The sequence below is a fragment of the Camellia sinensis genome, chromosome 9 (assembly GCF_055761805.1).
Source record: "Camellia sinensis isolate YWXY chromosome 9, ASM5576180v1, whole genome shotgun sequence".
Lineage (NCBI taxonomy): Eukaryota > Viridiplantae > Streptophyta > Magnoliopsida > Ericales > Theaceae > Camellia > Camellia sinensis.
In genome coordinates, this window is record NC_138969.1 from 48,828,404 (window position 1) to 48,855,859 (window position 27,456).

Consider the following 27,456-nt stretch of genomic DNA (forward strand, 5'->3'; position numbering starts at 1 on the left):
TTATTTAGGTGGGACTTGAACGCCGAAGTTGGCGGGTCAATGTCACGACTCAAACCCGCCCCTATGGGTTTAGCACCGTAACCGGCCAGTAATCCGAGATTACCGAAGGCTTGCTTAATAGTAAGACAGTAATACAGAGTACAGAGGCATGGTGGAAGCCAAAACAGTAAATAAACAGTGTCCAATGAGCTGTGATAGTCTGTATGTAAAAAGATTTTTCATACGTATATACATGAACAATACAGAACAGTATGTACAACATTTACAGTCGATCAGAACAAGGACCTAATCCCTGTTAGACAATACAGTACAGTGCTATCAGTCTATACAGTTATTACAAAACAGATACAGAGACAGACGGGGGGAAATTAAAACACCCCTAAGCCATAACTTGGCAGGCTCGGAACCTCGCAGTGAGGCACAGTGGTTGGCTTGACAAAAAGGAAGTCTAACCCACGCTCCTAGCTCCGGTCTGGTGCCTGTACACCTACATATATATATAAACAGTGAGCTAAAGCCCAGTGAATAACATAATGCGTAAAGAGGTTAAGAATGAATGTCCTTACAGTATTGAAAACAATCATTTCAATCAGTATATCAGTTGTTCAGTCATTACAGTCATATGTGGTACATCCATTAGCATAGCAGTCCAGTAAACAGTAGGTCTTAAGAGACCGAACAGTCAATGATGGCCATCAGTAATGGTTCCAAACATGGGAACCGGCAGAGATCTCTATAACAGTAGCAGTAACAGTAACAGTAGTTGCTAAGGATGCCACAATACAGTTCACAATTAGGACATCATTCATTCAGCAACAGTATCATTTCAGAAAACAGTACAGCTCAATTATTCAGAAGGTAATCATATTTGAACATATCTTTACACAGTTGTTACTCACAGAGTTCTGGGCTACAGTTGAGCTAGAGCGCGTCCTCAGATGCCAACCCTACACAGTTTACAGGATGAACACACACTAAGTTCACATTCGGGAAACAAAGACTTAGTCCCTACTTTGCCTCGGTGTGATTCTACATCTATATCCTCATTAAGATGCCTTAAACTAGGCCTAAGAATGCCTAGGATGAAATGAGGATGCAAAGATGCACTTTAAAAGCATTTTTAGAAAACAGGGGTCACGCTCGAGCGTAGGTTACTCCGCTCGAGCGGACATGCAGACAAAGGTTTCCGCTCGAGCGTAGACTTACCCGCTCGAGCGTTCTGCAAAAATGTCAAAAGTGCTGGATAGGTGAAATTCGCGCTCGATTCGGCGCACGACACCCGCTCGAGCGTAATACACAAGGTCCCGCTCGAGCTGACTTAAAAGCAGAACAAAATGCTAGGAGCACGATTTCCACGCTCGAGCACCAGTCACCCCGCTCGAGCGTGAGTTCAAAATCTGGAATTCCCAGATTTGAACCTCAAGCTCGAATTCAACTTTAGATGCATCAAAACCATACTATTTGGGCCAATTTTCCAAAAAACATTCTGAAACTCAAAGTTTAACATGATTCAAAGCTCAAATGTAAAATCAAAGCCCCAAAGGAAGATTAATTGAACCCAAATTGAAACTAAATTTCATGAATATGAAGAACAAGCAAACATGCATGAATTTAACCAATTCAAAGCTTCTAACACTTGCTCTAATGAGCCAATTCTTACAAAATAAAGATGAAATCATGGTCTACTCTCAAAACATGGACATGCATGTGAGGAATTATGAACTACAACCTCATAACTTCAATATATATATACATGCATGCAACAATTAAGCTTCAACACAACAATTTGAGCCATAAACTGGCTCTAGTCTTCAACTTTGCTCTAAACCATGCAAGAATCAATTTAAACACAAGAATAAGAAGATGAATTTCTACCTTAAGTCTTGTATTCAAGTATAGAAACTCAATTGCACAAATCCTTAACAATTTCTTCAAGTTCTCTAGCCAATTCTCCAAGTTGAACTCAATTCCTCACACTCCCTCACTCTAGTCGGCTATGGGACTCAAAATGGCTAAAGAAGTATGTTTAAAGAAGGGTGAAATGTGTTTAGATAGTGGGCCACTAGTGTGGCATTTTGGTGAATTAAGTCAAGTGGTGTAATTTATCAACGTTTAATCTAATTTAAACATACCAAATCACATTTCAGATAAATACACCATAAAATCACATAAATTCTAATGATCATAAATCATCAATCAATTTCGGATTCGGCCGCCGATAAGGCCTTCAATTTGCAGTTTAAAGTATAAAACATGAACAAATAATTAAACAGTCAAACAGATAGAGTTGCAATTTAACTAATATACTCAATCAATTCGGCTTCAGTTTTCAGTCAGTCAGTCAATTAACATATTTAGCCTCAGTTTAACAGTAATCAATGGCTTATCAGTAAACAGTGGTGAGGGTTATTATACTCAAAGTGGTAACGCGTTCTATGTCGTGTTGTGATTCACGTGGTATATTTGGTTGCTCAAAACCATTATCGAGAAAATGGGAAATTGAAGCCAAAGTGAGCTCCATGGAAATGGAGTTTTGGTAGAAATTCCTTAAGGTTGGAAAATGGCTTATCCCACATTGATTTGGTGGGAAGTTTTAAATGGGTTTATAAGGTATGGGATTGGAACTTGGGGTGTGCCCCAAGGGGTACCCAAGTTTTGTAGAGAGGGAGGTTATGGGCAAAATGGGCTTGACCCATTGGACCTAAAAGTCACCACACAGCACGCCACCGTCCGGTCGGGCTGGGCTGGGGCGCGGGTGCGTGGTTGGGTTGGGCTTGTTTGGCCCAATGCTAATCTTTTCTCTATACCCAAACAGGTCCCTTCCGTTTTTATCTGTTTGAATTTTGAACCCAACAGATTTAAATCTGTTTAATTCAAAACCAAACAGGTTTCATACCTGTTCAAAACAGGTTAGCACCTGTTTAATTCAAAATCAATGGCCACCACTATATCTATAAATAGGCAGCCCTCATTTGATGTTTTACATTCAGAAATTTCGTACTTCTCCTCTGCAAATTTATTCTTCATTTTGCTGCATTTAATTTTTGTGAGAAAGAGTGTAAACACTTAGTGTATTCGTTGAACAAATAAATTGTACTGCTGCATTTATTTGTAGTTGATCATTTCATCCTGGGAGATAGACGTCCATATTCTGAAAGTACCGTGGAGAGGACGAATCTGTCTTAAGGAGACAGTGTCGAACACTGGACTTGATCAGAATAATATTCAAAATATTAATCAAGTAAGTTATTTATTTATTTTCTGTTTTATTATTTATTTAAATCAGATTTTAATTTTGTTTTTATAACAAAATAAAATCTGTTTTTATTTATTTAATTCTACTTCTAGTTTGATTTTTGTAATCAAACTTTCTCTCTGTTTTCCTATTTTCTTTTATATTCTGTTTGTCGTTTAATATTCAAACATAATTAATTAATTTAATTACAGTGAAAATTGTCCAACAATTTTTTAATGTTACTTTGTATAATATCCCAATAAGTTAAACAAGCTAGAGGCCCTAATGGGAATGTATGCATTCAACTTTCCATATTCTTTTCTTTGTGCTATGTGGGAAAATTATAAGAAATAATATATAACAGAAATAAATAGATTTGGGCATACTTTTTACGCTCAAATTAAATCTATGAATTATGCGGGTGAATCACGTGCCTCCATTGATGTCTTCCAATAATTCTCAGCAGTGGGGTTGAACTACTAGAGAACTACCCACACTCTTCACAATACAAATGTATGGTTCTGTGTTTCCATGGAGAGAGAAAAGATGAGAGAGTCTAGGAGAAAAAGAAAACAAATATTAATTACCCATACGGTTAAAAACTTACTCTCCAAAATATAATACGTATATTATGTAAAAGAGTTATAACCATCGACAACTTTATCTCCTTAGAGATGATATAATAAGTTATATGCTCTTATCTCCAAAAATAGTTGATTCAAAATGAATCTCTCCTAACAGGGTCTTTCACTGGGTCATGGGTCATGCCACAATGGGCGACCAAATCGGGTATGGGTTCTAAACCTAACCCAATTTCCAATATCACCCTCTCGAACATGCTCTAGCGTGACACCATGCTTCCTTTATCTCAATCTATCTATCAAACACGATCATACTAACCAGTGGATTGTACAACCGCTGAGAACACCTGCATGTGGGAGCTTTATATTAGAAATTCAAAAAAGCCAGCATAGAAACATCAACCCGAAAATAAAAATAGTGTCTCATATACCCCAAACTCATCCAAATACACTACTCCAAAAACATCTCTAATTCCTTAAAAGAGCATGTTTGACACTCTCAAATATTGCAATATATTCACACTCAATCTGCCTCTCATATAGAGCGATGTGAGTTGTCGGCAGTGAATATACAACAGATGTTTAATACTAGATGATCTCCCTTCACCCTCATGTCATTTAGTTTAGGATTAACCGTTTTCCCAGTGATGTACCTTAAGGTCGAATCATTCATAACTGCAGACAACATAGCCTTACCTTATGACATAGTCAAAAGTCACAAAATGGGACATGTAAGACTCATACGGTGAGGAAGTAGGGATCTATTCTCTCACCTCATTACTTGGTCGCCAAGCACATGTAATATGAATACACACTACAGTGGAGTAACTCTTTCAAAGAGTGACGTCATACTCGATACACCGTATAGATATTAGTCTAATCATTCTTAAGGACACAAGTCGCTTTCTTGCGCCTAATCCAAATTCTCTATTTGCTCACCTTCCAAGCACTAAATGAGATTTCGCATCTAGCTAATCATAGCATGTAGTCCATAGGAAGTGAGTACCATTATCTATGTTTGGTCTTCAATATGACCTCATCTTGGCTCCAACCAAAGGGATATACATAGTGGATAATTTAAGCCTTTCTTAGCTCCAAATAAAATAAGCCACTAGCCTCATCCTTGCTCCTTCCTAAGTGCCAAGGGCGATTGCTCATATGAATAAGCAAATCTTGCCTGATGACATTGTCATCTACTAATCATTATGCCACAAACCATAATAGTGTCAATATTCCATAATATTAAAAATGAGCAATCGATTGAAAAACACGACAACCATAGTTTGCGAACTTTTAGATTCCAAACATATTCCCTATCAACACCTCATGTGATAAGCATATATAACAGATTCCTTCACGTGCACCTCACATAAAGTGTTTTAAGATTACTATCTCTTTGCGCAACTACCTCTCTAAAGATATTTTGGTGACCAATTTATGTTCATCTAAGGTGCGTCCAACTAGTGCATTGAATCTTACAAGGAGAAAATTAATATACTACCATTATCAGTAGAGCATCCTATCCATAGTCTAATGAGCAAAATCAAGCCATAAACTATTCAGTTGACCATCTACAAAAGATAACACTTATCATGTTGAATACGCCAACATAACGTACTTTTGGCTTCCACAATAAAAGTTTGTTTCTTTTTCAGACAATCTGAGGATTCACTCAATAGCTGAGACTCTAACTTATACCGATAGGTAAGTCAATAGGTTTGCAATTTTGCATCTATAATCATTGTAGTGTTTTCCTCATGTAAGTTATCAAAGACAAATTGAGAATTCTCCCATAACATTCCCTAAGAATAATACATCCAAGTATATAAATTGCATCATTTATATTCATCATGTCTAAAATAGAAGATTGCCAACCTTAGCTGGCGACAACCCTATAAATTCATGGCTCATAATGACTAAGAAAGGATAAATTTCTTTTGGACCATTGATCATGCCTCAATGGTCTTCATTGATCATCGTTAGCCCATTATGGCTCGAAGAAATCTAAGAATCGCTAATTGGATAACTGTTTTAGGCCGTAAAAGATTTATTGGAACTAGCAATCTTTTGCACTCCTAACTTTTCGCCATAAAAGTAGATAGTAAATCCCTACAGATCTACTTATCTAATTTTCCAACAAGAAGTTGGGTCATAATGTCCACAAAGTAAAATTCTGAACTCATGCTAATCATAGCCTAAGTTGAAGTAAACCTTACTCCCCAAAAAGAAGTCTTTTCATAGTCTACACCTTCCTCAATGGTGCAAATTTTTAGTATTTAGCGAGTTTTATGCCTCCAAAAACAACTATCCAAATCGCGCATAACTTTAGAACAGTTTCGCGTCATAATGGAAAGTTAACCAAATGTTAGAAATGATTAATCTTCAAAGACTTCGTCTTAAAATGCGCAACATTGATCCATTTTCTAAAAATAGAGGACTAGAGAGCATTTGGCACTATCCTATGCTATTTATCATCTTGCAGAGAAATCATGAATGTTTCCCTCTCAATCACCAAGTGATGACATGGAAAATTTTCACATTTGCTACCACGCAACTAGTAGGCACGTTGCTCCCACCGTCCCTAGGATATTGGAAATTTCTTTTCATTCTCAATTAGGCTACATAAAGTGGTATACTTAGAATCCTTTATCTTATAGAGTTCCAAAACTCTATTCACGCCACATTTACTAAAAAAACTTTATGTGACTTAGTTACACTCCTACAACTGCTCACCTATAAACACATGACCCGGAGGGTTTACATGACAGCATACCATAATATGCCACATGACCCTAAGCGTTTACAGGACAACATATGTTAATACGCCTTATTACTCTAGGTCTCAACTTCCAAACCTTATGAGAAGTAAAATAAAGATAAACTGCTTGATAGTTATAGATCGCCCAAAAATGACTTTTCGCTAATCCATTACCCAAATGGAATGTAAAAAACTAATACAGAGGGCACTTAGTTAGGGACATATGCAACAAACTAAAGTGTAATTTTCAATTGGGAAACATATTGTGCCATCATTTACCTAACATAAACAATACTTGATTCTTTATCTCTGTTACACCATTGTGTTGCTGAGTACCAGGAATAATCAATTTTCTAAGTATCACTTTCTCTTCATAGTGCTTTCTAAAAAAGAACTCAAATAGATACTCGCCATCCTAGTCAAAACTAACAGCATAAAAGCTCTTATCTAGTTGATCTCGACCTCATATGTGCAATGTCAAAAATCATCTCAAAACTTTTAACTTATGGGAGATCAAATAGTCTTGATTAAGATGTGTATAATCTATAAATGTGACAAGATTGGTGCTAGCTATTATGCCCTCACACATATCGAGTCACAAATATCATAATGGAGTAAATGTGCCAATACAAATGCCCTTATTCGGCTTTCCAACTTACTTGTGTGCAGTCATTGTGAACAAAGTTACACATTCACATGAGAGTAAGATGCCTCAAGTGAGTGGGCCCAATGACCTACTCAAACTATTCATCTCATCCTCTCATCAATGTGATTTATAACCAATGTCATAAATTAATTCCAATCATCCTAATGTGTGAATTCTTGAAGACAAATGTAAAGATTTAGGCCCAACTAAGTAATGACTTATGACTAACTTATGTTCACTAGATCATAAAATGATTTCATGGAGACATCAAGTACACCTGAGTCGCAAATTTAACAAGTAAGTACTAATCCCCTGCACCTTTAAGTCAATTTTATTCTCCACACACTTTACTGCAACAGTTGAAACATGACGATACTCCTCTTGTCATCTCCATTTCTCCCTTCATAGTTAGTTGCTCCTAATTCTACTATCTACTAGAATGAGACAATAAGCTACTAACCTATGATTGCTCCTGAAGCAACTTAAGCGCGAATTTGGTTAAAGAGTCTAATTCAATACAATAGTCTCATGAGCGATGCGTCAAATTCTTCATAACAACCAACTTGGCCTTGACTTTTAATTACTATGCTCTAACTTTTGTGCTTAGTGATAAACGCCATTCAAAGTCGTTAGCCTAACTAAAAAATCATACAAAGAAGCATCTCCTCATGTCTCATACACAGGTGTAGAAATAGTAAGTGTCTAGACTTAAACAAGTTGGCAGTACTAATTGATTTTGTAGCCACTAGGTTCTAATCTTTTCACTTAGTGTTAATAGATTTTGCAGCTTCTAAGTATTAATTTTTTAACTTCAAGTGACACTTCAATGCACACTATCATAGTGCGTGAAATTTTGCTCCATCCATTCCCATCAACTGGGTAGAAAGCAAACATTTCTCATACCGGCAAGCCGTCTTACATTTAATGGCTAACTCATTTAAGCTCGCATATCTTGGATAACGTGACTCTTAGATATTGCTTCATCCAATGATGCAACATTATTAAAAGTTAAATTACAAAGTCAATCAGCACAACTCAATTGTCAAGATCACATATAGATCTATTAAGGACTTATTAATCTCACAACTCCAAACTTGGAATTTGAAACTGCTTAGTATGTTACTAATCAAAGCGCATACATCAGTTTTTATTGCGCAAATCAAGGCAACAAAATTACGGTGACATTGAGTCATGTTTCCTTACTTTGGCTCAAGTAAGGTCTGACTTAAAGTTTTCAAGACTTTCTGCTCATCTAAAGAATATGATTACATTGTTCACATTTGAACATCTCTACTAAAACCTCGTTTAAAAACATGCTATTTTAGTAACTTTTTGACTTTTTACAAAAAAGATGTGCAGAAAAGTAAAGAGAGTGATGTGATAACTTATAGTGACTTTTTGACTAAAATGTATAATTGACAAACAAGGCCTAAGTCTAGATCAACAAAATTAACTTTCATAATCTAAGGCCTCGTTTGGGGACTAGCCGGTTTAGCCAAAAAGTTAAAAAGTCAACAACCTATACCAAAAAGTCAAAGATTCTCTTTTCTCTCTACTTTTTGCATCTTTTCGTAAAAGTCAAAAAATCATCCCAAACATACTAGTTTTTTTTAACTCATATTTTAGCCAAATAGCCAAAAAGTTACTAAATTAACATGTTCCCAAACGAGGCCTAAGTCAATTAGAGAAAAAAAATGCGTTTTGAGATTAATTTGATTAGCATATCACAATATAATTTTACCACAAAAATCTAAATTAAATGATGACAATATTACACAAATCGCAAAATCGAAAATCTATACTCATAATTATCTCTTGCGCCACAAGTGACAATTATTCAAAATTTAATTTAATTCATGCGCAAAATATTAATTTTCGGGAGTAAATCTACAAAACTTTCTCTCAACTCAACAACCTCCCACTAACTATGGCATGTCTAAAGTATGATAAAATATTTAACTCCACATGATAGCATCTCAATATAATTCATAAAAGAAAACATATTAGAATATTTAATCATGAAATTGAAATTCATCAATATAAATAAATCATGCTACTTAAAATAAAAACACACTATAGATTCTAAGCATTTGAAAGAACTTAACATGCTGTGTACAATATTTAAATAATATCATAACAGATTTCTGTAATTTCTATAATTTTAAAAAAAATTCTAGAATTACAAGTAATTAATAGTTATGCAGAAAAAAAGAAATATATATTACAGACTCTAAAAAAAAAATACAACAATCATAAAATTTCAAGTTTAGAATTCAAGTCATGCTCTTTTAAAGGTAATTTAATGTAAAAATATTAAATTATTCCTTAATAAAAAATATTTTATTTTCAAAAAATTCTGAACCTTTATAATATTGTAGAAAAATGAATTACGAGTCCAATGCTAGAAACCATGCTTCAATCATCAATAATATACGGGGAACTTACTGATAAGTCCCATGTAACAAGTTCAAAACCCAACTAATCCCAAAACAAAATACTTGCACCAATTAGTCCAACACATTTTTAATTGTTACCAAAAAATCCTTTTTTTTTTTTTTAATTTATAGACACTGTTCACATCTTACTACCATCGGACTTTCGTTTAACGGTCGCCGGAGACTCACCGGAATGTCTAGAATATTGCCGGAAAAAAAAAATTAAAAAACATGTTATGAAACTGTAAAATTTTACAGTTCTAAAGAATGTTATAAAACTGCAAAATTTTACAGTTTTAAACCATGATTCATTCCAGCACCAAAAAAAAATTTGAAACTGCAAAATTTTACAGTTTTCACCGCCTGTAACTAAAACTCGAAAACTGCTTGTTCAGAATTCGAAAATTTTCTCCATTAGAACAGAAAAACAGAAGTGTATAGCAGAGAGAGAGGAAAAAAAAAAGAGATCGAAGGGGAAAGACGGATGTCTAACCAAATCTGTGTAGATCTACTCAGATCTGATGTAGATCTGAGTAGATCTATATCAGATCTAAGTAGATCCATTCATCTTCTTCGTCGGAAAATATATCATCTTCTTCGTCGGAGTTGATTTCAATGCTTGGTGGTTATCAATGAACCCCGATCAATTGAGAAAGATATGATCACCGGTGGTCCTCTTCCATAACAAACACGGTGACAGAAAAATGTAGAAAAAAAAACGAGAGAGGAAGGGAAGCAAAAAGCAGAGAGAGAGAGAGAGAGGAAAGGACTTTTGGGTGTAGTGAAAAAGTAATGGGATTAAATGGAGATCACATATTTCCCATGGGACCTATGGGTAATTTCCCCATAATATACAAACAATTAACGTAGTTTTAAATTAAAAAACAAACAAACATGACCTTAAATAGCTGCACGCAGCCAGCGGCTCAGCGCTTACATCAGTACATCTGTATGATGACATCAGTGCGTGCGTCATGATTACATCAGCGCACATGTAAGGCTCCAATCCAATGTTTCGATTCTTACCTGAAATTAGGATCAGCAATGGTAGAGGGCCACAAAAATAGTGGCTCAAATGGCTCAAAACTGCCAAAACGACGTCGTTTGGGGAGCAAAACCTGCTAAAACGACGTCGTTTTGACAGTTTTGAGCCATTTAAGCCACTGTTTTTGTGACCCTCAAACATTTTTCAATTAGGATTTGAGTTTTTTTTCCTCAATACTAAATCCAAATTGGGCTTATAGTATAGCGTTTCAAAAGTCTCAAAAAAAGAATTCTAAATATATAATTTTCATAACATGGAAATGAAGCATGTAAAATAGTATACAGTTAAAGTTACAAAAATAAAATAAGAATCTCTATTTTTTTTTAAGATTTGATCGTCTGATTTTTACAAAACTTTATAGATTTGATCTATATTACATGAATCACAACATATATGAAATTCAGATTGATCGGAGACATTTTGAAAACCATCAATGTTCTTGCATGAAAAATATATATACATATTTTAATATTACATACATGGTTTAAATCATATTTCATGCATAAAAAATATTAAAACACCCAACAATAACTCTGATAGTAATGCAAGAAAAATAAGAAATAACACACAACAGAAGTAAATGGATTCAGATACATCTTTTACACTTAAATTGAATCTATGGATCATGTGGATGAATCACATGCCTCCATTGATCTTTTCGAATAATTTTTAGGGTAGAATTATTAAAGAATTATCCATACTCTTTACAATATAAAAGTATAACCCTGTGTTTTCATGGAAAAAGAAAAGAAGAGAGAGTCTAAGAGAGAGAAAAAGAGATACTAATTACCCATACAATTAAAATCCTACTCTCTAAATATAAAACGTATGTTAACTCTTTCTTTTGAAGAGATAAGATAATGCATTATATCCACCTGTTCTCAGAAAAAATTGATTCAAAATAAAATCCCTCAATAAGTTATGGATCACATCACCGTAAACAATCCAATTGAATATAAATTGTAAATCCCGACACAATTTCCAACGGACTAAATTAGATTAATAGTAAAGGCTGCTATATTTTGTCCAAAAGGCTCCGATCGTAAATCGTAAAGGCTACATATTTTTCTTGTCTAAAAGTTTAAAAAAAGAAAAAATCTCCTCCTACAAAGCCTCAACTAAAAAATATATTTTGGGACTAAATGCCCAAAATTTTATTTATGAGAATACAAAATTAAATTTATATAAGAAAATAATATAAGTTTTTTAATAAATAATATAATTCAAATAAATTTTTTTTTTTGTAATAAATTCAGTCAGTTCAATATTGACATAATTTTTTTTTATTTATTAAAGAAACACTTTACAATCAGTTAATAAGGCCTGCTTAAAATATTAAACGAGAATATTATTTTTATTAATTTATATATATATATATATAATTTTTATATTTTTATTTCATTTATAAATACTCAATTTGGGGTGATTTGAAAAGTCGATTAAAATTTAACTTTTTAATAGCTAAAATACATTTTTTTCGTCAGTTTTACTTAATAAAAATAGATTGATAGTTTATATTAAATACAAATCAAAATATTAGGATTTAACTGAACAAAACAAAAAATTTAGAAATTATTTTGTTATAAAGTTTGAGGTTTTTTATATTTTTGCATAATTTCCCCTTTATTTTTCTGTGAAAGTAATACACACACATATATATATATACACACACGCATACATTTGTCTAACATGGTCAGATAATAAATAAATAAAAAGTTAATTATCTAAAAACCCTATTTACAAATGTTATGATAGCTCAGGTCTTATCTAAAATTTTTTAAACCAATAAGCTTTATTTAGTAAAATTGAGAATATTATCATTTTTTTTTTTAATTTTTAAAACTAAGAACATTATCAATTTTACATAGTAATGTTCTAGATAATTATTTCACTAACTGATAAAAAAAAAGATTATGAGATTAAATGTTTTTGCCCTTCTATTTATTGGTTTGATTCAATTATCTAATAAAATCGAGGACATTATCCGTTTTTTCAGTTTTAAAACTAAGAACATTATTAGTTTTTTCATTTTTAAAGTTAAGTTTTGTTTTGTTTTTCAATTTTGCATATCATTGTTCCATCATCATGCTCTTTATAGAGACAAAATTTTTAGTTTTGCACAAAAAAATAATTCAGTTTTTTTAATTTTTTGCACAATTTTTTTTTGGTTTTCTCAATTTGAAAGTTGATATTTTAAACTCTTGAAAATAAAAATAAATATCAAATCATCATGTTCTTTTATAGAGAATCATAAATGATGAACAATTATTGTTTAAAGGGAAATTCAACTATTAAAAATTTAATAAAACTTGAAGATTTAAAAAATCTTAATTAAGACTTAACGGAGTATAAGTTTATAAATTGAGACTTATGTATAAATGCGCATAAATAAACTTTGGAACCCACCAATTATTACACAGAATGCAGAACAAAGTGCCAAGAAATATCACTTTCAGTGTTGCAATTGCTATTTTACAATTAGTAGGGATTTGAGGAAAAGAAAATTTCCGAAAGAAAATGTCAAGAAATATTCACTTTGAATGTTGCTGTTGTTGTTCAAAAATTAGTAGGGATTTGAGAAAAACCAAAACATAGAAACAGAATTTACAATTAGCAGCAGAGTTGAAGAACAGGTTGAGCCCATCGCCTCAATCTCCATTCCATTGTGTTTCCATAGAACATGGGAGCTTCTAAGAGGCACAACGCTAACAATAATTTCAAGGATAAATTATACTTACATCTCTTGAGATTTAAGTTTAATACATATCATTTCTTGACGGTTGGAAAATTACACTAACTTCCATGTCATTGTAATTATTTAGACGAAATGAAAATATTGAACTCATTTACTCTCTCCCTTTTCTTACATTGCTTTACTTTTCTTTTTCTTTTTTTACCCTAATGTAATTTCTTTTATTTTACTATTATGAATTGTTGCCTTATATATAAGTAAAGGGGTTTGTCAAATGAGACTATTAACCACAGGAATGAGAATATAATTTTCAAAATATTAGGGAGTGAAATGTAATTGGACCAAATCTTAGGAGTTGTCAGTGTAATTTATCCTAAATTTTATTTTTAATGTTGGGTAAATTACACTGACACCCCCTGAGGTTTCTATTTAATACAGATTCCCCCCCTCATGTTTGAAAAATTACAATTCACTCTTTGAAGTTTGTAATCTCATTATAAATTGCCCCATTGATTATTGATGTCATACCTTAAAATTTTTTAAATGATCATTTTATCATTTTTCTTATCATTTCTTCTTCCTATCATCATAACTACATTCTACAACTTTCCATCATTAAATTGTACCCGAATATATTCTTATTAAGTGATGATATACAAACATAAATTTTATATAAAATTTTCAAATACAGTGATATAGCTTAATGGTGACCTTTCACTTTAAAACAAAATGTCCATTAACATTTCTTATATTTACAACAATATCACTATCACAACATTTTATGAATATAATTTTTCATTTTTATTTCCACCATCATTTTTCTTTCTCGTGTATTCACCCACATTTATTATAGTATTACTAAACATCATCGTTCACATTTATCATAGTATTACTAAATTTTTGTATTTTTTATATTTATTTTGTATTTGATGAATTTAAAAAAAAAATCACAAAATATTATATTTCTTAAATATATCTAGATTGGGTATATCTAAAAAATAAAATAAAATATTCTTAAAATATTTTTAAAAAATCCAGTAAAAATAAAAAAAAAATGAAAAATGAAAAAAAAAATTAATTTTTTTGTGTGAGTTAAACCAAAGAAGATGATTGGAAATGACATGAATAAAATATTAGTATTATTTTATTATTTTATATGTATAAAGACTAAAGGGCAAATATGTCAATTTAATATGAGAGGGGGTAAGTATAATTTTTCAAACGTGAAGGGAGATCTGTATTAAATAGAAACATCAGGGGTGTGGGTGTAATTTACTCTTTAATGTTTGATATATTGATGTGAACCCTATAATCTTTGTATTTTTTGGTAAGTATATGTGATACTGCATTATTGGATGCCTCCAATCTTGTTCTTATAAGTCATTATGATTGACTTCCAAGACTACATTCCTTTTATTTAATGGTAGTATTAATTTCTGATATGTTGTTTGACTTATGTCCCTTTGAGTATTATTCCTTCTCTTGAAATTCGAAACTTTCTGAGCCACATCATTAGCTTCATTATTCAAGAACCTTGCGACATGAGTTACATTTGCTAACTGAAATTGAGAAAGCAGATGCAATACAACAACATAGTATGGCAACATGCTTATACTTTGACATTTGAAAATCCCTTTTACTTGGTTAACTACCAACTGAGAGTCTCCAAATATGTCAACTGCATGAGCTTGTAATCCAATAAGTATTTCCAGTCCCATTATTAAGGCTTCATATTCAGCTTGATTATTGGAACAAGTACTTTCATCCACTCTGAAACCATATGTAGTTTCTACCCCTTGTTGTGACTTAATTACTATACCAATCCTAGTTAAACCATTGGCTTTTGATCCATCGAACCACATTTGTCATGGCTCAACACTAGCCATACCAAGTTCGATTATCTCTTGGCTTTTTGTTTGAGATGGATGGTCTGCCAGAAAATTAGTTAAAACTTGTCATTTTACTACTTTTTGGGGAACATATTCTAAATGAAATTCTGATAAGGCTAGTATCCATTTGCCAATTCTTTCCCTCAACATAGGTCTAGATAACATATACTTAACCAAATCTGTGGTTACAATTACCAAGACAGTTGTAGGCAAAAGATAGTGTCTTAATTTCATTGCAGCAAAATACAATACAACGCACAACTTTTCTACAGCTGAGTATTTACATTCACAAGAATTTAGAAACCTACTAAGGTAATAAACAGCTTGCTCCTTGCCTTCTTCATTGTCTTGGGCTAAGAAAACTCCCAATGAATCTTCTGTTGCAGCTATGTACAACTTCAAGGGCTTATCACCCTTTGGTGGCATCAGCACTGGAGGGTTGGCCAAGTAGGCTTTAATTCCTTCGAAAGTAGTTTGATGCTCTGCTGCCCACACAAATTCCTCTTTATCTTTTACCCTTAACAAGGAAGAAAATACTTTAGTTTTCCCTGCAGTATTAGAAATGAATTTTCGAAGAAAATTAACCTGTCCAAGAAACTTTTGTAATTCTTTCTTACTTGATGGAGGTCTGACTTCAATGATGGCTTTGGTTTTATTCTGGTCAATCTGTATTCCTTTGTTGTGTAGTACATAACCCAAGAAGTTTCTAGATGATACGCCAAAAGCACACTTAAGAGGATTGAGTTTCAACTTAAACTTTCTCATTCTTTCAAAACCTGCTTCTAAGTGAAACAAATGCTCCTCCATGGATTGGGATTTTACTACAATGTCATCAATATAACACTCTAAATACCCTCCAATGAGGTCATGAAAGATAGTGTTCATAGCCCTCTGATATGTAGCCCCAGCATTCTTCAGGCCAAATGACATTTTAACCCATTTGAATGTGCCAATATTTCCAGGACATCTGAATGTTGTCTTGTGGATATCCTTCTCTGCAATGCAGATTTGGTTATAACCAGAGTGCCCATCCATCGTTGATTAAATTTGATGCCCTGCGGAACTGTCTACCAACAAATCTACTATAGGCATAGGATACTCATCTTTTGGAGTTGCTAGATTTAAGTTTCCGAAATCGATACATACTCTCATTTTACCATTCTTCTTAACTACATGCACAATATTGGATAGCCATTCAACATACCTGGCTGTCCTAATAAAGCCTGTCTTGAGTAGTCTAAGAATTTCCTCCTAAACTTTCTGAATCACTTTTGGACTCATTCTTCTTGGTTGTTGCTTGTATGGCTTGAAATTAGGCCTCATAGGGAGCCTATGTTCTACTAATGACCTATCCAATCCTGGTAGTTCATTATAAGATCATACAAAACAATCTTTGTATCTCTTTAAGACCACCAACAACTGGTCCCTGTTAAGAGCATCCAAACAAGCACTTATATAGGTGGGCTGCTGTATGGAACCTTCTCCTAAGTCCACTTCTTCCAAGGGATCTTGTACCTGAGAACTCACTGTTGCTTTTCCTTTGATTCCTTATGACTTCGAAGCAATCTCCTTACTTTGTTCTGCTCCCAGTTTCTTTGGTTCGACATCCTTACCCTCCTCCTCATAGACAAAGTCTGTCCATAAGGCATCTTCCTCCTGTATTTCTTAGACTTTTGTTTCAATGTCCAAAGCACAATATTTGTCTAAGGCCAAAAATCTGACCTGTTGTTGTTCCCTCTTACAACCAATTATCATGGTTTTTTTCTCTTGCCCTTGCATTTTCTAGACTATTGATTTTACATCCAATACTGAGAACTTAATTAGAGCCAAAGACTTGGCTTCTTGGGTTTCATCTCTTTGCCTACTACCAGGCATCATTGTCATCCTTAACGACAAACTCTTCATCAGCACTCTCCTGGACCAAGTGTTTTAGGTGTGCAAATTCTTCATCAGCCGTCACATCGGCTGATCCATAAGGTTTTCTCAGTATACCGAGTGGTGCCACTCCTTCAGTATATAATTTGGCTTCTGCGAAATCTGCACAAGCTATGAAGGGTTGAGGATCTGCATTGATTTCCTCCATCTCTCTATTGCACAAGGCCATCATGATTTTCTGATGTAAAGAAGAAAGCACACATTTGTTGGTGTGAATCCAATCTCTTCCAAGTAAAGCATTATACTTAGCATTGTCGTCGATAACGAAGAATGCTGTCATGCAGTCCTTGGTTCCCACACTCAGGTTGATGGGCAAAATACCTTGGGCCATCTGTTTGTCTCTAGTGAAACCAGCAATGGCTGTACTGGTTGGGATTAGTCTGGGGTTCTTCTTTCCTAGTTTCTTCAACGAAGATTTTGGAAGCAGGTTTACTGTCGCCCCGTTATCCACCAGCACCCGATTCATCTGTATTCCATCGAAGAAGGCCTTGATATACAAGGGTTTAACATGCTGTGTCATGGACGTCCTGGGATACTCAAAAGGGTACGAGAGGCTAATACTTACCTCTTCCTCACTCTCGTCCTCAGTTTCCATTGGTGTGGCTGCTTCGGATTTATCTTGCACCGTAGTTACTAGTGAGCTTTCACTGGAGACTGGAATTGGGTCAACCTCCTGACCTTGGTTTTCATTTTCAGCTTGAAACTCCTATGGTAATACAAGCACCATATTCACTGACACCGGAGGGAACGAGCCAAATTGGACGACTGGCTGCACCTGCTTTTCCTCTTGATCAACTCGTTCAATTACTTCAAAAACGTCTTCCATGCTGCATTCTGGCACTTCTATATTAGTAACTTCCTTCGAATGGTCTGTTTCTGTTAGTTTTTCGACCAAAAATGTCTGTTCAGCCATGAAGGCTTCAAACATTTCTTCCTCAACCATTCCCTTCGTTTGGCCTGGGATGACTTCATCTTCTATCTCACTATCACTTTCTATCAAAGCTTTTTCCAATCCTACCAAGCTGGATCTTTCCTTGGTCTTTAGTTCAGAATGAACTTTGGCCAACTGCTCCCTGCTACAATTCCTTTTGTCTGGGAGAGTTAATTTCAGATTATGGTCTAACTTTTAATCTTCTTCTCCTCCTGCCTGGCTCTTTAACTGAACCAATGAAGAACTTTCCCCACCTTCTTTCAGATCCTTCTGGTACTGAGTATACCTTCGTTAGATTTTCCTTCTTTGGGACCTAGAAATCACTGGGACCATATTTGGTTATTTGGTTTTCGGGTGCTTAAGCAATACCCAATTGTTTGGAGCCACTAAAGGAGGTTTGACCATCCTACCTAGGTTCTCAACAACATTTCTTTGGGTAGACATCTCCTTAGGTTTGTTCTGCATGACAAACCAATCTGGAACTCCAGGTACCCACGAACCTACTAACCCAACTGTTGAACTGTTTCTTTCTTCTTTCGAAGCCATCTTCGAAGCTGGCTGTGAAGGCCACTACTTGGCCCTGACTCCCTGTTTTGGACCTAACTCAGGCCTTTGATGAAGGTGGCCACTTTCTGTCCTGCGTGAGGCTGGTCTAGGAGGCCAATCTCTGGCTTTGATCCCATAAATCGAACCCTTCTCCGGTCTCCTTTCAGGATGACTACTCTCCACTCTGTAATAATTAGGTGCTCTGGACTTATATAAAGGCCTTTTGCCTTTAGAATGCACTCTAGCGGCTGCTGGCTCAGCCATTAATGGCTGCTGCCTAATGTTGGTTGGATATGGCCTTTTGTTATAAGCGTTGGTTGGTTTAGGACGTCTCTGCACATCTTTGTAATATTGTTTCCCATCAATTGAAAGCTTTTTCAACCACTTGTAACTCAACCTGCACCTGGGACACATTATTTGCATGATAGCTGCTTCTAAAGAATCGTCATCCAGTACTTCTTCATCAGAGTCTTTTCTCTGGCATGAGAAACCTTGTCCAATAATTGGTAGATTTTCATTGTCTTTCTTGACAATTGTCTAGTTGGCCACATGCATCTGCACATTGACTTCTTCCAATTCTTTCAAGGTCAAGTTCTGGAAGTCTGGCATAATAACATTCGCTGCCACCTCTCCAATTTCTGGGAATGGATTAGTATCAATCCCCACGGCCTTCTCCGTTTTAGCTGGGAATTTTAAACTCCCCTTTCGAATCTGCTCTTAGATACTATCTCGAAAAACAATGCAGTTTTTAGTTGAGTGAGACCAAGAATTATGCCATTTATAATACACTTTTCCTTTAAGTTCCTCTGGAGACGGAATTTTTACTGCTTTTGGTAACTTCAGGAAATTTGCAGCAAGCAAACGATCAAAAATGTCATCTGCCTTTGTTAAATCGAAAGAGTATTTCCTATGAAGGTCTTTCTTTTTAAATTGCTGGTTAATTGTTGTATCTTTATGAATTAATGCTTCACAGATCACAGGTTCTTTCTCTACAATCTCTGCTGCATCAATCTCATAATTAGGATATCTACAATACGTCTTGTATGATGCATTACTTCGATCTTGTTCTTCTTCTAGTAATGTTTCATACTTAGACACCTTATAGGTTAATTCCACTAAGTCTCTAAACTCAGTTGAGTCAAACTTTTTCCGAAGTCTAAACTCTAGACCATTTTGAGCCAATCTCACAAATTCAGGCTCTGGTAAGATGATCCTACATTTATTTCGTGCTCTTTTAAATATGACAATAAATTGAGTAGCCTTCTCATCAGGCCTTTGACTCAATCTTGCCAAGTCTGCCATGGAAACCTCTGGCTCTGTTTGGAAGAATTGGGCATGAAATGCCTCTTCCATTTGTTGCCAAGTTTGGATAGAGTTAGGTGTAAGGTTAATATACCATGCAAATGCTCCCCCAATTAGAAAATTTGGGAATAATCTTAACTTCATATAGTCATTATTGGTAAATTTACCGCACTGAGCCGCGAACCTAACAATATGCTCAACCGTTGACTGGCTTCCATTCCCATAAAAAAGGACAAAATCTGGTATTCTGAAACCTCTTAGGTATTTATGTGCCCTATCTACCCATTCTGGGTATGGTTTCCTGTACACAGGAGTTTGAACCCCCCCTGAGCCATTGGTCCACACATCTCTCTAACAATGTCAGTAATTTGATCTCTAGGGACCACATTTTGTGCCTGTTGAACCACTACTGGAAGGACAAACACAGGGATTTGATGGACAACCTTGTGCTTGGGGTCCTCTTGGTCCATAGGGTGGTATATTTGGGACTGGTTGTCCCTGTGGTACTGGCTACTGTTGAGGGTATGGATGACCTCTTTAAGTCTGTCCTACAAAAGGTGCTGGAACAGGTGTTGCGTCTCTTCCAATTGCAAGAAAACCTTCCAACCCCCAGGTATAAATTCGAATAAAGGGTTAATGAACCCTCTTGTGCTACGTATGGCTTCGAACATGGGATTTAGAACCATCCTTATGCCATTTTCTTATACTAAGCCAGATCCACCAGTTTGCATGGCTTCACTGTCAAGTAATGAGGCATTTTGACTTGCCATAGGCCTCGAAAGAGGCTCATACCAAGACTGAAATGATGGTCTTTCATAGTTTTGATTGCTAGTTTGACCATTAGAATATCCATTAATTTGCATAGGCTGTTTATCTCTAGCCAATCTTTGCTGAGGGACATTTGAAATTTCCTTCATGTGTCTTGTGTTTGTTGGTTGGTGGGTATTCATTCGATCCAAAAAGAATGTTGCCCACATTTCCATTGTATTCATTAACTGCTGTCCCATGGCATGTAATAGGCCACCCCATGGATTCATTGGCTGAGTAGATGGAACAATGGATGGTCCAATTCTTTGGCCTCGTCCAATAGTATGAACATGTGGTACTTGTTCCGAAGTACTGGTCAGTTCGACCATAAGTTTTGATAAAATAGGTGTTTCCACAGGATGTGTTATCACATTATCCTATGGATTAGGTATTTCTACCTCTCCTTCCACGCCTTCTTCCAAGCGTTCATTTTCTCCTTGTCTCCTACTTCTAGCCATTTTAATTAGTCCCACTGGACGTGTCAAAAATATATGTTGGCTTTTTTGGCTTTCGAAGGTTATTTGTGTAATTGTGAGCGTGCCAACAAGGATCAATAAATCCTTACAGAAATTTAATTGCCAACCAATTATCAGACGATTGTGTTTTAGTTCTTTCAGCCTCAATGAAGAAGACTTTTACTGGTGGCTTTGCTTAGGTGGAATAAAATGACAATGATTAATTAAAGAACAATTGCAGTATTTCATTAAGTAAAACGAAAGACTTACAATGATCCAATTCAGCCTCGTAGAGGTTTACAGCAACAATCTACTTGAAATTACTCCTATGAACGAAATGCAGTGCAGGAATTTTAAAGTACAAAAATGTAAAGAACAGGGAATGTAAAACTAGAAAGGAAATAAAATAGAATAAAACTGGTTTTTGGATCTGAGTCTGGGGCTTTTTCTGGGGCCTTCTCTGCTATTTATACTTCTCAAGGATGACCATCGAACTGCATTTCTAACCGTCAAATCGTTTCTTCATGATCGCTGATCCTGTTGCCTTATAGTTAGCTCCACTATGCCATCACCTGCAGTTAAGCTTCCCTTCTGATTTGGAATTTGAATATGAGTAACCGTTGAAACCACATCCCTTTGCATCTCTTTGCTGATCCAGTTTTACACAGATATTGTAAGAATCAATACTAACTGCCACGTGCACGATCATGATCGAAAACTTGAATAGTCTTTCCGTATTGTCTTTATTTTGCCATGCGTTAAATTGTAATTGGTTTATACAAAATATGTAGCCAACACCAACTCATGCGGTATTACACAATAGTGATACAAGCACAAGGACTTTGATCTTATGTAATGAATTTTTATTATTATATATCTAATGGTTAGGAAATATAAATATAAATATAAATATATAATTATTTTAAATTAATAAAAAGATTATTACACCTACCATTGAATAATGTAATAATAACTTAGATAGGACTGAAGTTCAATACTGGACAAATTCATACAAAGCACAACTTGAATTTTGGTGGAATGACCACTTTCTCAAACCCAACTCTTGAAGGAATCCTTGTGAAGTGTTGATATTTGAAGTTTTCGATAAAACGAGCCAGGACTTTCGAATTCTTCTTCTCCGATTTGGAAGGAAATGGAAGTATAGGCTTCAGGGGTTTATTAATTTGATATTCTGGAGGAATATAAATTGCTTTCTTTACATCATCGAGTAGTTCTGTGTTGGAGTCGAATAGATTGGAAGAGTTGAAAAACATCTGAAACACTTTTAGACATGATAAGTGGAGAAGCTTGCATAGTTTAGGCAAATCATTGAATCTATCATCCATCAAAGCATGTTCAAGTAACTCTCTCTTCTTTTCTTCCAATATCTCTTTAACATAAGCAATTGAATCTTCAATCTCTGACTGTGGATAACCTTTGAAGTGGATCAAAACAAGGTTTGTTTTCCCATCTAGTTGCTCCTTCTACGAGTACATGCGCATGATATGAGCTTTTTGGAAAACAAACATCGTTGAAATTTTATTTATTACAAATAATTGTTTGTAGAATTACCTGAAAACTTTGAACGTCGTTCAACAATCGTGTTGTAACCATGAGCAATTTTGTGATGGTTTCATATTGGGAACATTTGAGTTTATGATTTGGTAATTTCGGGTTTAAGAAGCATGAAGCAGGCAAAACTATTGTGTGTGTGGCGATTGATATTGCACCAATGTCAAGGTATTCGTACATGGATGGTATGTATCCATTGTTGCTCCATGTAGCCTCCACAAACCATGAGGCAAATGTTTCCCGCCACTATCGCACATGAGTTAGTTTTGAAAAATTAATTATTTCAAGCTTCCAATTATAATAAACAACGATTATTGAGTAAAATACATGACACATTTATATATATAAAAGCCTACAATATCTTTAAGATTTTTGGTTATGTCGCTTCCTTGTTGATGGAGGTGCTTATTACCAATGTCACTCACAAGGTCTTCAAGAGCATCAAAGATAATCTTACCATGGCCACTTAAACCATTTCCATCCCACCTGTTAATAAAAAAAATTGAGGAAGTGACTTGATGGGCATTAAAATGTGTGTTTATATTAAAGAAAATAGGACTGCACCTTTGAACTGCCTCTGTCAAGTGTTTCAATTCTTTTAGAGAACCTTTCATGTCAAAAAAGTCATCAGCAACTGTTATAAGTATTGCACTTTTTGCAACAATTAATCGGATAATAGAATCGTATGGCAAGTTATTGCTGACCGCCACGGCAAAGTAACAATAAGTTGTTTTTTCCCTTCCAAACCCCATGTCACTGAGGCACCAATCCTTTGACCACCTATACCCATAAGCAAGGAATGATCTATGATGATACGAATGACCCATTTTACTCTAGTGATATCTATAATATTTGAATATAATGTGTAATGATTTACATGTATTGAAATACCACACATACCTTTTCACTTCCTCCAATTCATTCTGGTAGATTGATTGTCGAAACTTGTAGTTTTCCACAGCTAGTTTCATTAGCTTGTCATTATGAAGACATGATAACCTAATATTTTGAAGTTTTGTATTTACAACTGGTTTAACCTGATAATGAGCATGTAAATTAACTTAATTGTTGATATACCTGTATAAGGAGGCTTTTGCAACCCAAAGAGAATCGGCGTTATTTGCTTCAATCCAAAACCTATGATCAAGATGATCCATTCTAGCAATCCATGGAAGGTGTAACTCATGTTTGACCTATGCAATGAAATGGTTTCATATTTATTCAAGGCATAGGAACACAAAATGTTTATTTAATATTTGGGTAAATTACAAATACACTCCCTAAGATTTGCTTAAAATATGAATTGCCTTTTGTGGTTTAGAAAATTACAAATACCTTTTAGTCAGAATTTTTTATTTAACGGAATTTATTGAAAAAGTGAAATTTCTAACTGTTTACCTATACAATAATAAAATTATCTGAATTATTAATTGAAATAAAATTTTAATATTATTAAAAACTATTAATTAACTTGATAAATTATTAATAAAAGAACCTATTTGTTATGAAACTAGAACCTTAGGGGACATAATGTAATTTCTAGAATCATAGGGAGTAATTTATAATTTAAGTAATCTCAGGGGGTGTGTTTATAATTTATCCTTAATATTTGTAGGAATATTAATTGTGAATATTTTAGTCAAAGAAAAAGAAGTAAGCACATATTGATGTAATGTTCTTCCTATTCAACTCAACATCATGTATCACGTTTGATCTACATGATAGTGACAAAAGGCCTTTTTATATGTTATGATTTCCATTTGATATGCAATTTTTTTTTTTTTTTTTTTTTTAAACTAAAACGATTATTTGAATTCACGAATATATGTTTGCTTTATAAAAAAAGAAAAGGAAAAAAAAAAGTAACATTTTATGTGCTCAAATAAGAAAGTTGAATTACCAATGTTTGAAAATTCGTGATCATAACAAGATCATCTTCTTCATTTCTTAGCATCATATTTTTTTCAAGCAATTTCCTTGAAAATGATCTTGCCTCTTCTAGTTCGTATTCTCCTGAAAACGTAAGATCTGTTGCTCTGTAAACATTAAACATTGCACTCATGAAATATCCACTATTGTTTTCTATATGAGCCAAGATGTCTTCATGATGAATAAACCAACAAAAGCTCCCTGCACATGCAACAAACTTATAATATATATATATATATATATATACACACAGAGACAGAGAAAGAGAGAGACAGAGAGAGACAGAGAGAGGAAAATTCTTTTAAATTGGAGAAGCCATACATGGAGTTACATTATACCCATGCATCCGTAAGAGCCGAAATGCTAAAGAATCTTTGTATATCTTTGCTGGTATGAAATTAAGATTAGTCCCTTGTAACCCTTGCTTCTTGTAAGACCTAAATGTGTCAATTGCAAATTTTAAAAATCTAACAAAGTTAGTTCGTAACATTGAAATGTATCAAATATGGTTCCAAATAGAAATTATTGTATAAAGTAAATTTACCTAAAAACATTTGAAAGAATATCTTCAATCTCTTCCTTAAAATACTCGGCCAATCCTAACACTAATATTTGATTTACCAAGCAAAGCTTTACGATCTCTTCATCCATGGGATACATTGGTGGAACTGCACCAAAAATCGAGTCCTACTAAGAATATATGTATGTATTTAACAATTCTTTTATTTGTATAGAAATCAATGTAAGGTTATGTCCAGTTTTGTGTTCAGTTTCTTCTGTGGTTTTAATTTTTTTTTTTTGTTTTTGTTTTGGATCTAAACGTATATGTAAGCAAGCATATACTTACCTCCATGAGGACATCTTCGAACAAGAGATTGTAGGTACTCCTTGCACTTTCTATCTTTTGTAGCCACAAATGCATAAGCTGTGGCAGAGGGTGATTGGAATAAAGAGCCATCTTCGCTCAACTGCTTCACAATTACTTGCCGATCAATATCACTTGTTGATGGCAATGCCTCTAGATATGACAATAATGGACGATAGTGATAATTATCTACAAGCCCGTCCCTGCAATGCAAGCATGTTAGTCATTTTTTATGTTATTACTTATTAATCATATTGAACCAAGTAAATAAGCAATTTTAGACATATTTCAAGTACGTAACAAATTACATTTTAAGAATTTGTTGCCTCTTGTAGAAGACATGGGACAATACTCCATTTAGATTGTCAGCAACATCAAAACCTGTTTCTTGGGCAAGTTCCACCATTGCTGGAAAAACAATAGCAAACCAACGAGGAAGATTGTGTTGTATTTCTCTAAGAAGCATCTCTGCATTTTCATGAACAAATGCCAACCCTAACATGTAGAAACAAGTAAATTTTCAATCATCTTCCAAAAAAAAAAAAACAAAAAAAAAAAAAACAGAGAGAGAAAGGAAAAAAGAGAAGCAAGATAACACTAGGGGGAAAAAGTGGGAAGTTAAAATTGTAAGCTTTGGTGCATTTTTATATAGTACAATAGAATGCATTAATTATTATTATTTTTTTTATCAGTAAATGAATCTTTATTGATAAGTACAAAGTATTATAAAGTGATACATCAATAAAGAAGAAGGCATTAAACTATTACATTAGAAAATCTAATAAAAGGGGATATCGGATTTGCATTCAGCAGAACATGAACATGGATGCATGTGTGAAATGTAATAAATAATAATATGTATCTTATGTGCACTTCACTTTTGTGAAATTTTAATAGTACTGCTATAACAATATGTACCTTTCTTTATATTTGTATCTCCAACATTCCACATTTTCAGTGCAACCATGCAAGCAAGAGTTGCAGGAAGGCTATCAATAGTGGGAACACCATTGCTATCGAGCTCTCCCCAAAACCCTTCTTCTTTCTGGTTGTTTAGTATCCAATCCAAGCAACCCTTAAACATGGGATGATCACAGTGTTGAGTGCTTGGAATCATGGCTAACCATGCTGTGTCATAAGCAGATTTGGAAACAAATGAGTAAAGATCAAAGTTTGTGAACATCTCTTCTTTGATCTTCTTAACCAGAGTTTCAATAGAGAATAATGAGGATTCCATATGCACGGAAAGCAAAAAGAAAAATCTTTACTTAACTCTATTTTTTTTGTGTAATAATGTTTGGATGGTTTGGCATCAAGAAACCAAAACAAGCTATTTATATAGATGTTTCTAGTGAGATGTCCAAGGCACCAATGTCAGATGTATTGTTCATACAATAACCCTAAACACATTCAGAATTTTTATCAATTTTATTAAAAATATTAATGTGGTCGAAATTCATTTTACATGTATATTTCATTTACATCAATTCAATCTCAACTGTACATTAAACAAGGGGTTGTAACCTATATGGCTAGCCTTTTGCCACCAAATCTCTCATAAGAGGACAAGAACTAGGCACATGGTATTGCTGTTTACACAGTACCATTATTGAAGTCGTTACAAAATAATTCTATAGATAGAAGCGCTCATACTAAAAATATGAAAGGCTAAATGTGATTGATGAAAAGAAGGAGGATTCCCTCAGTCCAAAAAGGGGCTGTTTGGGCCTATGGGGTTTACCATGGAGCCTATTTTAATAATTCAAACAGTTCACTCTATCGGGTATTTCATATATTTCATTCACAAAAAAAATTAGGTGGATCCGATAAGTG

General features: G+C 34.3%; 1 protein-coding gene across 2 annotated transcripts; it reads right to left on the bottom strand.

Annotated features, from left to right (window-relative positions):
* Positions 1 to 22,157: 22,157 nt before the first annotated feature.
* Positions 22,158 to 26,989, bottom strand: LOC114295608 ((E,E)-geranyllinalool synthase). 2 transcript variants are annotated; one of them, XM_082886791.1, is made up of 12 exons: positions 26,542 to 26,988; positions 25,932 to 26,118; positions 25,606 to 25,826; positions 25,303 to 25,426; positions 25,080 to 25,195; positions 24,730 to 24,959; positions 23,907 to 24,022; positions 23,730 to 23,828; positions 23,394 to 23,609; positions 23,186 to 23,315; positions 22,830 to 23,075; positions 22,158 to 22,741 (listed from the first exon to the last, which is right to left on the bottom strand). In XM_082886791.1, exons 1-12 carry the CDS (start codon positions 26,858 to 26,860, stop codon positions 22,265 to 22,267), a joined length of 2,481 nt encoding a protein of 826 aa, XP_082742917.1. In that variant the 5' UTR covers positions 26,861 to 26,988; the 3' UTR covers positions 22,158 to 22,264. The 2 variants fall into 2 exon arrangements, with proteins under 2 accessions (XP_082742917.1, XP_082742916.1); XM_082886790.1 differs by having other exon boundaries at positions 23,186 to 23,609; positions 26,542 to 26,989.
* Between the last annotated feature and the right edge of the window lie 467 nt (positions 26,990 to 27,456).